This window comes from Buteo buteo, chromosome 16 (assembly GCF_964188355.1).
Source record: "Buteo buteo chromosome 16, bButBut1.hap1.1, whole genome shotgun sequence".
In the NCBI taxonomy this organism is placed as follows: domain Eukaryota; kingdom Metazoa; phylum Chordata; class Aves; order Accipitriformes; family Accipitridae; genus Buteo; species Buteo buteo.
In genome coordinates, this window is record NC_134186.1 from 10213015 (window position 1) to 10227061 (window position 14047).

At 41.6% G+C, this 14047-nt stretch overlaps 1 protein-coding gene across 2 annotated transcripts in view; it reads right to left on the reverse strand.

The window, feature by feature from the left end:
- The window catches only part of LRP5 (LDL receptor related protein 5), a 180235-nt gene that overhangs the window by 42359 nt on the left and 123829 nt on the right, over positions 1–14047 (reverse strand). For both annotated transcript variants that reach the window (XM_075047792.1, XM_075047793.1), the window contains exons 8-9: positions 3973–4189; positions 2128–2417 (exon numbers count right to left, since the gene is read on the reverse strand). In XM_075047792.1, coding sequence (XP_074903893.1) covers positions 2128–2417; positions 3973–4189 — 507 coding nt within the window. The remainder of the gene's footprint in view (positions 1–2127; positions 2418–3972; positions 4190–14047) is intronic.

The window sequence follows — 14047 nt, forward strand, 5'->3', positions numbered from 1 at the left end:
GATACCCCACTGAAATAAAAAGGAATAACTATTATGAAGTTTAGTGTACAAAAAGAAATTAGTAAGAAAAATCAGCCCATGTTACATTTTTAAAAATAAATTTCTGTTGTCAAAAAAGATATAGCAATTCACAGGATAAAACCCCGTGAATTTTCAGAAAGTAGTAGTTTCTGATGTGCAGTCAAAGACATCTTAAAAGGATATGATTTTCAGAAAGCACTATGTATCTGCAGATTCTTCCTTGCCCCTTCTCCCTCTCTTCTGTTTGCACACAAAAAGTGAGGGGTTTTTGATTACTTAATTCGCTGTAAAGTTTTAAGTCTCAGAAACACATCTCAATTCAGAGAAATCTGAATTAAATTGTTTCTCATGATCAGTCACCTGGAGCAAGTTTGCTGATCCCATCTACATTTTAGTTATGCACACTCAACAAAACAAGTCATAGGGCAAGGACTGTGTACATATAAATATGCCACTCCCAACAAGGAGGTGCACTGAAACAACCCCCAGGTAAATAACTGGTAACTTCCAGGACCAATGTACAATTACCCACCCCTGTTAGCAACACTAAGCAATCATTCTACATGCCTGCTAATATTTCAGCTATTAATTTCTTAATAATTTGAGAAATGAATGTATCAGAGTGTCCTGGTCTCAGCTGGGATAGAGTTAATTGTCTTCCTAGTAGCTGGTACACTGCTATGTTTTGAGTTCAGTATGAGAAGAATGTTAGGGGTTAAATCACGACACAGGGTTAAGAGACATTTTATATTTTTAAAGGTAAATGTCAAAACCAGAAATCATGTAGTATTTTTACAGGTATAAACCACATCTCAGAAGAAGTATAATCCCTTTTTGAAAATGAGTCCTCATACAACCAGAGGCAGGAGGATATCAGGGAAGTGGTGGTCACCAAAGGAAAGGGAGATGGCTATGGGCTCTGAAGTTGCACTACCTGCTGCTAAGCTGCAGGAGTTGGGGGGACAGGGGGAATGAAAACCCAGACATGCCAAAAAATACACTGATACGTATGTGAAAATACAGTATGCTGGATAATTCAGCAGGCCACAAACAAGTAAAATGTTTTCTAGTTCTGCATAGAATGAGACAGATCTATGCACTGATGCAGCTGAAGTAATGTATTTTCCACTACAGATGGTTAAGACAACCGTAGCTCCAGCTCTCCACATGCTTGCGTGAGATTTATTTAGTAACTGTGTCTGCAGTACACTAATTTATTACATTCTCACTGTTCCTGAAGGAAAGGTATCCACACCACAAGCAGCACTGTTAACGCTCAAGCACAATCCTCATTAGTCTTCACAGAGAGAGTATGGAAACTGCACGTGCCCTGCAGTCACTAAAAGTGAGCTTTTCCCTATTATGACTTAGGCACATTGGCAAGGAAACTTTAATTGGTCTTGGAAAACCTATTAAGAGGCTAAACAGAGGAATTCAGTTCCAATGAAGTGAACCTGTCATTTTTCACCATTACTTAATTCACTTCAAAAAGCAAAGTAACACTGATGAACAGCACAACTCTCACTTTAGCATGCACCTGGATATGAACCAAACACATCACAGGAAATGTCAAACTCCTGGGGAACACACTGAGATAGAACTGGGTGCAGGCAGGGGCTTAACAGTGTGGAGGGGACTGGACAAGTTCCCTGGCCTTTTCTGTGCCAAGCTGGAGCCACAGTCTAACAGCAACCAATCCAAAGTTCACTTGCCAAATGTTAATATTGAGTAAGATTGCCTTCCAAGTCAAAACTGGAAGAGGATAGAAAGCTTGGAGGGTTGCCAAGCTCAATGTTGAAATTACTGTGTGACATGAAAACAGCTTTTCTACAATAGATACTTATATAGATGCAACACATGCAGCATCCAAGACTTAGGCATTCGGTATGAGCAGACACCACTTTGGATTTTTATTTGATGCAGAAGATGCCTATCACCCAACTGTGCATTCAACAATGCAACTGTCTTCATCTCCAAGAGTCTCCTTGGATGCAATTCAATGACACCATTAGCAACTGCAGGACGGATCATGTAATAGAGACCTTTGTTAGATCAAAGTAACTACTCTGTGGCTTTATATTCAGGGAATTCACACATCAGTAATACCTTCAAACTAACATCAGTCCAATAGATTCTGTTATCAGAGACATCAAAATCCAGAGCAGATGCTTCCTTGACTCCAGTAAGAGGAATAGCAACATCATTATTATTGGTTTCAAGGGAAATCCTATGAATTGCTGCTCTGCTTGTGAAAACTAAGAAGGCTTCAGGAATGATGCAAGTCTTCATGTCACTCAGCAGCTCAAGGCCAATCGGACAGGCACACCTTGTCTCCTGGGGTGTAAAGAAACACAGATGGCTGCAACCTCCGTTGTTCTCTGCACATGAATTAGTTCCTTAAAAACAAAACAAAACAAAACAGATATTGGTGCATTGTGGATGTAGGGGGGAAGGAGGAGGGGGCAAGGCTGAGCGGAAACGTAGTGTAATTATAATTTTTCAAAATAACTTAACACTGTGGGTTGTCAACAGGGAATTCTAAAAAAACATTCAAAACTGTTTCTTTCCCTCTACCCAAAGATTAGGAAGTTGGTCCTATCCTTCCTATAGTACAAATAACAGCTACAAAATATGTCTTTCCAGTTTTCCCAAAGATTAAATTCCTTCACTTAAGGCAGGTAATTACATACATGTTCTGCTTGGTTATTTTTGGCCGAGTATCCCATCTTTGTATCTCTTTGAAACCACCAGTTTTACAAATGTTCAATGATACAAAATGGTGAGAAGAGCTGGATAACTGCAGTTCTTTTCCAGCTGTTTAATTTAAAGCTGAGAAGATTCAATAGCAGAAGCAGCTCCAACAAGATCATCACAATCTCACACTTATTTTTTCATGTGAACGACCATGGCCAGATGGGGAGGGAATGTAGAGGGGGAAGTAAGGACCAAAAGATAAATGAGTGCCTTTCTCCATCTGCTGGAACCAAGGATTTAGGTATTTAAAGACTGTAACCACAAAAAAAATCTCCAACATCAGTCTCAACCAGGTTTCTTTTAATTTTCCCTTCTTAGAACTTACATATTTCAGACTGATGCCATAACTTGCAGCTTGAGGACTTGAATATCTTTCAAGTAAAGCTTCCTGAAAGGCTGGAAATCCATGTACTGGCAGGGTGTAATTTGACAACCTACTTTATATGATTCTGTTGCAACTATGCTCAGTAATTTTTATAGCTGACCAACAAATCCGTTTACTGGTATGCCCAGACTCCAAAGTCCCAGGTAGTAGACACATCTGTGGTGAACACGCACCTCTCATGAGTTGCTACTGAAGCCAGGAGGTCCTGTGACATACTCCTCTGCAGAATGCTAGCAGAGGACCTAAAACACTGTCTGCACCTTTCAGCAGATGCAGTGTAAGAGCACGAAGCTCCAGCTGCTGAATCCATGCTATGGGCAAGATTTAATTGTTAAGATTTAGCTAAGATTTAGGTGTTAAAGTTAAGTGCCACATGCCTTGAGGCAACGTTGTAATGGCCTCTAACTCTGCCTGTACCACCCAACACAGTAAAAAGCATTCTGCTACCTGAACATCACTGGGACTTTGTACTGGAAGAAAAGAACAACAGAAAATGGAGCAATTCTGTCACTGCCAGAAGTAATGATTCCTGTAGACTGGAGGCAGGAATAAAATTCTCCTCACAAAAAATTCAAAGAGTGTAGTGGAAGCTGTAGAAGATTTATATCAAAAGTCACTAAAAACTGGAAGCCCATACTTCTTTTGCAACACTATATTTTCACAACATTACAAACAATAGGTGCAGTTTTCCTTTAAAATGATTCAAACATGAGACCACAGTTATTCTCATTACAAGCAATCACCAGTTGCTTAATGAAAGCAAGCCCATCTAGAAACTACTATAGATCCATCCTATGATTGTTCATGCTTACCAAACACTTTGGTAACACTTGTTGCTTTAAGGCCCATTAAATCTGGCAGCTGATCAATAATGATGTCTCTGCTAGCCTTTATCTTGTGAACTCTTTCAATGCTTCGTCTCTGCCAGTCAGTCCAGTAGATGTAATCTCCCAGCAGCGTGAACCCAAATATATGTGGAAGCTTATCTTCTAGGAGGGTTTTCCTCATTGTTCCATCAATGTTTATGACCTATGGGATGCATGAGAAAAAAGGAAAAAATAATCTGCTTTAATGTGGGTACAACTAAAATGGCATTATCAATCATATTTTGACAAGTCCTCTATTTTTGCACAAGAACCCCCTGAAATTCACAGCATGCTTCTTTCAAAAGAATGTACCTCTAGGTTTGTTGAAAGATAAATATATTGGAATGACAAGACTGAAAGTGGCTTATCTCACCCCTTCTCCACTGAAAACCCTAAGCAACATGAATTTAACTTGCATCAGTTCAAACCTGCAAAGACCACAGCAAAGGGAGTGGTTTTGGGGATGGGAGTGACGTTCAGGAGATTTTTGGTCTTCATTCATGTCTTCGTCTCACTACTGAACTCTCTCCCCAGAAACAAGGGATTGCTGGAGTGACATTCAGCACTCATTCATGGAGAATAGAGGCCATCAGAATTCTTTCAGGGCACAACAAGGCCATGTAGCATCTGCGCTTTCTGGAATTTCAGTTTTTTACTATAAAAGAATTAAGTTTTTCTCACTCTTGTGTTAAGCAAGATCTTTAAGATGTAGAATAAGTATTGACTTACATAAACTCGTATTCCTAAACCTGCAGAGAAAGCAGAATAGTACTGGAGATGGGATAAGCCCCACAGATATATATACACTATTGGTTTATTATTTCATAAGCAATTACTACAATGATCTCATGCTACCCCACTTTGCTTGGCCTAAGGAAAGAGATTCATATAGTCTGACCCTGATCAAGAATCACTGAGCAAGATAGGAAATTAAAATGTCCACATACAATTTCCCATACCACATGCCTAAAGTCACCCCCACCTACTACACAAACTGCAATAATCTTTTCAATCATCCAGACACCTCTTACCCATGGCAAAGAGTGTATATTTTTAAGACTCAGGCAAAATATTTATCTGACAAATCCCCAGATTATTCCCCATCCTACTTCTTGCAATTGGTAGCTGCAATATAACTGCAATATTTTTAAGGTGCTACTTGAAAATTTATACTGTAAGCAGCATCAAGTTCAGTATCATATTAAAACAAAAACAAAAGACCACAACTTAAGACAATTTATTTTTCAATGTGATTCAATCAAATCTCCATTTGTTGCTAGAAACACTTCAAAGGTGGACAACTGCTGTGCTTTAATTTAGGCTACTGCGGCCTGTGATAGGGGTTTTAAATAGTCTCCTCTTTACTATTATTTAGAAATTATTTGTTTATTCAGACTCAAAATACTAAACCTGTACCTTGTAGGTGATTAAGGTGCCTTCATTGTACAATGCTTCTATTTTCTTGTGATTTAAAGACAGCTATGGTCATTTCAATATTGTATTCCCCAACTTTTAAATTGCTAAATGTTCAAGCAATATTTATTTCTTATTAAAGAATGTCTAAAACTTAAATGCAATGTAATATTAAACCATTAAATGCCTAACAATATTGTGGGCAGTCAAAATCAACCATCGGGAGGAAATAGTTAGTGACCTACTACGCCATCTGGACACTCACAAGTCTATGGGACCAGATGGGATCCATCCAAGAGTACTGAGGGAGCTGGCAGAGGAGCTTGCCAAGCCAATCTCCATCATTTATCAGCAATCCTGGTCAACAGGGGAGGTCCCAGACGACTGGAGGCTTGCCAGCGTGACGCCCATTTACAAGAAGGGTCGGAGGAAGGATCCAGGGAACTACAGGCCTGTCAGCCTGACCTCAGTACCAGGAAAGATTATGGAACGGTTCATCTAGAGTGCGCTCACATGGCACGTGCAGGACAAACAGGGGATCAGGCCCAGCCAGCATGGGTTCATGAAAGGCAGGTCCTGCTTGACCAACCCACCCAGTGGATGAGGGAAAGGCTGTGGATGTTGTTTACCTGGACTTTAGTAAGGCTTTTGACACTGTCTCTCATGGCATACTCCTTGAGAAGCTGGCAGCTCATGGCTTAGACAAGTGTACTCTTCACTGGGTAAAAAACTGGCTGGATGGACGAGCCCAGAGGGTGGTGGTGAATGGGGTGAAATCCAGTTGGCGGTGGGTCACAAGTGGTGTTCCCCAGGGCTCAGTATTGGGACCAGTTCTGTTTAATATCGTTAACAGTGATCTGGATGAGGGGATCGAGTGCACCCTCAGTAAGTTTGCAGATGACACCAAGTTGGGAGGGAGGGTTGATCTGGTGGAGGGTAGGAAGGCTCTACAGAGGGATCTGGACAGGTTGGATCGATGGGATGAGGCCAATTGTATGAGGTTCAACAAGGCCAAGTGCCGGGTCCTGCACTTGGGTCACAGCAACCCCATGCAGCGCTACAGGCTTGGGGAGGAGTGGCTGGAAAGCTGCCCGGCAGAAGAAGACCTGGGGGTGCTGGTTGACAGCCGGCTGAATACGAGCCAGCAGTGTGTCCAGGTGGCCAAGGCGGCCAATGGCATCCTGGCCTGTATCAGAAATAGTGTGGCCAGCAGGAGCAGGGAGGTGATTGTCCTCCTGTACTCGGCACTGGTGAGGCCGCACCTCGAGTACTGTGTTCAGTTTTGGGCCCCTCACTACAGGAAAGACACTGAGGTGCTGGAGTGTGTCCAGAGAAGGGCAACCAAGTTGGTGAGGGGCACAAGTCTTACGAGGAGCAGCTGAGGGAACTGGGGTTGTTTAGCCTGGAGAAAAGGAGGCTGAGGGGAGACCTTATCGCTCTCTACAACTACCTGAAGGGGGGTTGTAGTGAGGTGGGTGTCAGTCTCTTCTGTCAGGTGGATGGTGATAGGACAAGAGGAAATATTGCGCCAAGGGGAGGTTTAGATTGGATATTAGGAACAATTTCTTTACTGAAAGGGTTATCAAGCATTGGAACAGGCTGCCCAGGGAAGTGCTTGAGTCACCATCCCTGGAGGTATTCAAAAAGCGCATAGACAAGGCACTTCAGGACATGGTTTAGTAGGCATGGTTGATGGTTGGACTTAATGATCTTGAAGGTCTTTTCCAACCTAAATGATTCAGTTTTACCACAATTTAATACAGATATAATAAAACAGTAAGTTGAAAGGCTCTGTCCATACATGGTAAGCAGCAGAAGCACCTATGATTTCTTTTTTTAAGATGACCAATGACAATCACCACAACTTACTAAATTAGCATGTGAATTTTAGTACGTTCATGCACACCCATGGGAGATATTCAAATAAATTAAAAAATGAAATCTCTACTTTGAAATCTTATAATACTTTACAAATTTGTGAAAACAACATGCATTATTACTGTGACACAGTTAATTTGGGCACAACATCTCCCCTTTAGAGAAACACAAATAAGATGTGGTCACCAATTTTACTACATGAATTTTACCTGAAAAAAAATCTTAAATCCTAGCACACTGAATTGGGTTTGTGTAGTAAGGTTTTGGTAGCAGGGGGGCTACAGGGATGGCTTCTGTGAGAAGCTGCTGGAAGCTTCCCCTGTGTCCAACAGAGCCAATGCCAGCCAGCTCCAAGATGGATCCGCTGCTGGCCAAGGCCGAGCCCATCAGAGATAGTGGTAGTGCCTCTGGGAGAATGTATTTAAGAAGGGGAAAAAAGTCACTGCCTAACAGAAACTGCAGCTGGACAGAGGAGTGAGAACATGTGGGAGAAACAACCCTGCAGACCCCCAGGTCAGTGAAGAAGGAGGGGGAGGAGATGCTCCAGGCGCTGGAGCAGAGATTCCCCTGCAGCCCATGGTGGGGAAGACCCTGGTGAGGCAGGCTGTCCCACTGCAGCTCATGGAGGTCCACGATGGAGCAGATATCCACCTGCAGCCAGGGGAGGACCCCACGCCGGAGCAGGTAGGTGCCCAAAGGAGGCTGTGACCCTGTGGGAAGCCCGCGCTGGAGCAGGCTCCTGGCAGGACCCGTGGAGAGAGGAGCCCATGCTGGAGCAGTTCGTGAAGAACTGCAGCCCGTGGGAAGGACCCACGTCGAAGAAGTTCGCGAAGAACTGTCTCCTGTGGGAGGGACCCCACGCTGGAACAGGGGAAGAGTGAGGAGTCCTCCCCCTGAGGAGGAAGGAGCGGCAGAGACAATGTGTGATGAACTGACCCCAACCCCCATTCCCCATCCCCCTGTGCTGCTGGGGGGGAGGAGGTGGAGAAAATCAGGAGTGAAGTTGAGCCGGGAAGAAGGGAGGGGTGGGGGGAAGGTGTTTCAAGATTTAGGTTTATTTCTTATTATCCTAGTCTGATTTGATTGGTAATAAATTAATTTTCCCCAAATTGAGTCTGTTTTGCCCATGATGGTAATCGGTGAGTGATCTCTCCGTGTCCTTATCTTGACCCACGAGCCTTTCGTTATATTTTCTCTCTCCTGTCCAGCTGAGGAGGGGGAGTAATAGAGCGGCTTTGGTGGGCACCTGGCATCCAGCTAGGGTCAACTCACCACACACATGGGACACGCACTACCTCTTCCAGGTACCACCAGCCTAGCAGCAGAGATGCACAGTCAACTACTGCATCCTATATTTACCTATGCTGTACACAAAAATCATCGCTATAACACAGTCTGTCTTGCAACACTAGAGTGTAGATGTCTTAAACCACAGAGAAAAACAACTTCACAAGAACTTGAAGACTATCTAGTAGCTTATGTGAAATTGAACACATGCTACAAGGTAAACTTCTGGATTCCTTCCATGCAAAAAGCCTCCTGCTGGAGACAGTTAAAAATAACACTGTCATTCCTGAAAACTAAGTTTTAGGGGAGTTTTGTGCCAGCCCATCAACCTCCGATTCTTTTACTACTTGATGAAGTACCAGAGACTGAAGATTAATGTCTTTTTATTTTGTTAAACTAAATAGAGTATACTGGGGGGAAAAAAAAAAAAAAGACGACTGTATCTGTGGTTAAAAGCCAAATGGTTCTGCAATTATCTCATTACATCATGTCCAGACAAACCCCAAATGCTCACTTATTTAAAACATTATCAATCCCACAGGCAGTACTGCAGGTTCAAAAGTTCATCATGCATACTCAGGTGCTGGAGCCAAACTGGTACCACACTAAGTAAACGAGACACCATTTCCTTTACAACAATGCATCAGCAGGATGGTGATCAAACTACCACATTTCCAAACTACTTTTACAGACATGGACAGTAAAAGTATAATTCAAACACTAGAGCTGCTGACTAAAATACACCAGACAAAGACTGGATCCAAGGATGCAGAAACACACATTATTTAAATCCATGCGCACCTCTGGATGTTGCAGATGAACTTCATGAACCTCATGAAGTTCAACAAGGCCAAGTGCAAGGTCCTGCACCTGGGTCTGGGCAATCCCAAGCATAAATATAGGCTGGGCAATGAGTGGATTGAGCAGCCCTGCCGAGAAGGACTTGGGGATACTGGTGGACAAAAAATTGGACATGAGCTGTCAAATATGCACTTGCAGCTCAGAAAGCCAATCATGTCCTGGGCTGCATAAGAAGCAGTGTGGCTGGCAGTCAAGGGAAGCGATTCTCCCCCTCTATGCTGCTTTTGTGAGACCCTACCTACAGTACTGCATGCAGCTCTGGAGTTCCCAGTACAAGACAGACAGGAACCTGTTAGAGTGAGTCGAGAGAAGGGCCACAAAAATGATCTGAGGGCTGGAAGACTTCTGCTATGAAGAAAGGCTGAGAGTTGGGATTGTTCAGCCTGGAGAAGAGAAGGCTCTGGGAATACCTTATTGCAGTATTCCTACATTATATGGCTGTTCAAGCATAGTGGGAATGGAGATCCAAAATGTGGAATCAGATAGCAATAAAATACTTAATGACTTATATTTTGGCTAAGTCGATGGAATAAATGTTTGCTCTCTGCCTCTGAAACATCCTTCCCCAGAATCCTGTGGGCAGAACACCTACGAATCCAAGCAGGCTTCCCTTGCATGCAGAAGGGCAGCTCTGACTTGGAGGATTTTTCTGTGCCATGGGCAATCAAGCCTTCTTAGTGGTAGCTAATTCATGGCAAAAGGCAGGAAACACTAACTAACCATGAGACCATCTTCTAGTACATCTAGGGCAAAGCCTGAACAGCGAGCTGTCGCATGCAGTTCAATACAGGTACCTATACATGGTCTTTACTTCAAATTTTGCTGCCAACCATTTTCCCAGAGATCTACCTCTACTCTAGTATATCAACCGAAACCATGAGGATCCAAAATAAAACCCTACAAACAGGCCTCACAATATGGCCAAAAGCACAACTCCTTTCACTAAAAAGGCACAGCTAATAAAATACTGTATTAACTCATCATTTAATATCTGAAATGCTGTGTAGCCAGCCAACTGCAGCCAATGGGAAGCTGTTATGGTGCATTCCTTATCATTTAGCAGAAAGAGATTAGCATAGGCTTTTTTCTGCTCAGGGTTTTCATCCTCTTTCTATAACTGATAAATAGATCTTGACTTGGGTCAAAGGATAAATGCAACACTAAATCTGTTGTGCTTTCCATACGAAACACTGAAAGCCCCCCTTGAACAGAGGCACACACTAGAAGTCCCTGATTAGTCTTAAGACTTCAATGACAATCTCCTAACAAGGCATCACCAAGCTCAGCTAAAATCTGTTGTGGGCAAAATGAAATCAACATCAAACACCTTAATGAACTGAATTACACAAAAACCATGATAAGGTGTGATTTTTTTTTTTAGATGCTGCTACAGTGTATGCAAAATAATTTAACAAATATTTCCAAATATAACACTCAAAAGCTCTTGGCTCTTTGAAGAAGATTAAAGTAAAACAATGCAATTAAATTCTACACATCAGCATGATTCATATAGTCAAGTTATATTTCAGGTGCATCTGTGAAAAAACCAACTATTCAGCATACATATAGGATGTCTTTTGACAGAACAACAAAGAGAACACTTTGCTCCTATATTTAATCCATTAAGATAAAACAAAATTTATTCAATTGCTACAGACAAAACTGTAGCCAAATGGAAACCAGTTCTTGGGCTGAGCTAAATCACTATGTGAGCAGTAAGCAGACATAGCAGGTTGGCAACAGTAAAATGACATGACTGCCATATTATTAGAAGACCCACGTGGTGGGCTTGTGGATCTATGACTCTTCTCTTGTGGACCTATTCCTCTTCAACTGTGGAAGAGGTGAGCTACACTTTCTTTTGCTGTGAGGGTGACTGAGAACTGAAACAGGCTGCCCAGGGAGGTTGTGGAGTCTCCATCCTTGGAGGTATTCAAAAACCATCTGGTCACAGTCTTGGGCTTCTGGCTGCAGATGGCCCTGTCTGAGCAGGGGCGTTGGACCAGATGACCTCCAGAGGTCCCTTCCAACCTCAACCAGCCTGTTATTCTATGAATGGCTTCTAACAATTCTCACCAGAAGACTCTAAAAAAGGCATCTTGAGTGAAAAATGTCAAGTCTTCTTTGGCTGGAGAAAGAAATTGTGAGACAAATCATGTGGATGGCAGTCAACACGGAGTGAAAAAGACAAAGAAAAATGGAGAGAAGTAGAAAACTTGAGAGGGTAAAGAAGCCTGTCCCAAAAAGAGAAGAATGAAGCAGCTATGAGCAGTCTGTACCACAGTCTATATTCAGCTGAGTATAAGCCATTCGTTAACATTTCCAACAGCTGAAACACAACCACCTTTCATCAGTGCTTTGGGATAAAAGTGAACTCCTGTTTTTTTTCTGGTCTGAAGGGGCTTGATGCCAGGCATGTATTGGCAGACACTGGCAAGCAGAAAAGAGAATAACATTAAAACAAACAGTACCAGAACCCATATATCAAAAAAGGGTGGGGGTGGGCACACAACAGACATATCTGGCCATTTTCCACAAAAAAAGACTACATGAGTCTCTTAGCAATCTGTTACCTCAAACACTTGACTAAGACTCGAGAATTTAGAAAACAGCTCCTCCTTGTTCTCAATAATTTCTGTCCACCTTGACGGTATTTAGGCTACCTGGTAAAAGCTGCCTCATAAATAAAATTCATCAGGTTTCTATTGTCATTATATTTCACAGATTAATCCTACATGTACTATTGTGGTTGTTCTTTCAGGTCATTCTCATTGCAGGTAAGTTTTGATGTTGACGTACATTTTCATTATTATTTTCTGAACTTTCGCATTGCTTAGGTGTTGGTTGCCAATTGCAAACTATCAGCACCCACCTACCTTTAGAATAATCTATGAACCAAGACAGCAGGGAGAATGAATCTATACAACATCATGAGTGAAACACCCCTACTGAACTGTGGATAACAATTTGCCATTTGCAAATACACAGTGACACACCACCACTCTTTTCTTCTTACATATTCTTCTCCTTTCTCTAAGAGACATTTCCTCATTTCTCACTGCAGAACATGTCATTTTAGCTTGTTGAGGATACAGCATGACAAGATACTTCTCTATGGCTACACACAAAGGTCATATTTTCATTCATAATATAAAAGCTACTATGAGATGCTGAGTAAAGAGAATTCCAAGGAGGATTATCAAATGTCAGTACTCTTTTTTGGCAGCCTTCCCTCACAAGTACCTTTACAGCCTCCTACAGCTAAAGCATGGTAGTAATGACAAACCATCCCTGCTGCTAGGCTCTATCTTGCAGCCGTGGCAGTATGCTATGGCTGGCAGGGCAGCGATGCCTGTCATAGAGACAGGCAAAGTAGCTGGTGTGTAATACCAAATTAAAGCCATTGGTAAAAGAGCCTGCACTCAAACTTTTTCTGATAGTCTTACACACACAAAAAAAATTCTCAACAATCTAGTAACATCGGCTTCTTGATGGGATACTCGAAAACTGTTTGTTCTAAATGCAATGACTCCAGCACATTTTCTTTATCCATTTGTTCTGTTTCAAACAAATTAAAATCTACACTTACAGATTAATGTAAGAGAGTTAAGTAGTGACTTGTTAAAAAAAACCCAACCTAACCACCTACAAAGATGCCAAATGAACAGAGTGTAAATTTACATTATGAAAAATAGTAGTTTACAGTCATCTCCCATTTTCTCTGGGAATAATATAAACAAAATATATTCTTATTCTTGTGTTCATATTATCACCATGTGAAGTGGTTATTTATCTGCAGTGTTGATCTGTTCGTATTTTTCCATATCAAATCACCACGACACCTGATTTTCTCCTAGGACTTAACAAAATCTTACTAGTTCCAGAGAGAGTACTGCATTTTCAGACACTTTTGAAAACATGAGCACATCTAATAAGCTTTAACAGACAGTGATCAATGGATAAATTTCTTCTTGTTGGAAAGGTTGTGTTAACATGACTGTGATTTTGAACCTGCTTATATTTTATAAACCTCACCTAGGAGTAGCTAATGTTCTCCATATGAGGTACACCAGCCTGGTATTTCCAGAACTTTGCTCTGCTTACAGAATATCAAAGGCTTAAGAGTGCAGCTGGTCAATTCTGCAACTTGTCTCTCAGAAGCAGAAACATGATGGTATGCTTCGAAACACCTTAAATGGGGAAAAAGTTAAACACAAACATTCTTAAAATAATTTATGGCAACTGGTGGCTAGACCCTAAAGTATAGAGGATCTACTGAATTAGTATTTCAGTTTTATTTTTAGGTAGAAGGTGCTTATTTAATACACTTCAGGGAAATTTTATCTTCTGTAAATACTTTCTCATTCTTAAGTGTTGACCACCATGAGTTAAGTTTAAAGGGACATGTAACAACTCTGAAATTTAGCTAACATCCACTATGAAAACAATACACCTTTCCAACTTCTAGTTAACTAGCCTGGGAAAGGTGAAGAAGAATTTTTACAGTAATATTTTTAAAACACACCTATCTTAATTTTTCTCACTTCTCTCCTGATTTCCCTTTTCTTCAAAGGGATTTGAA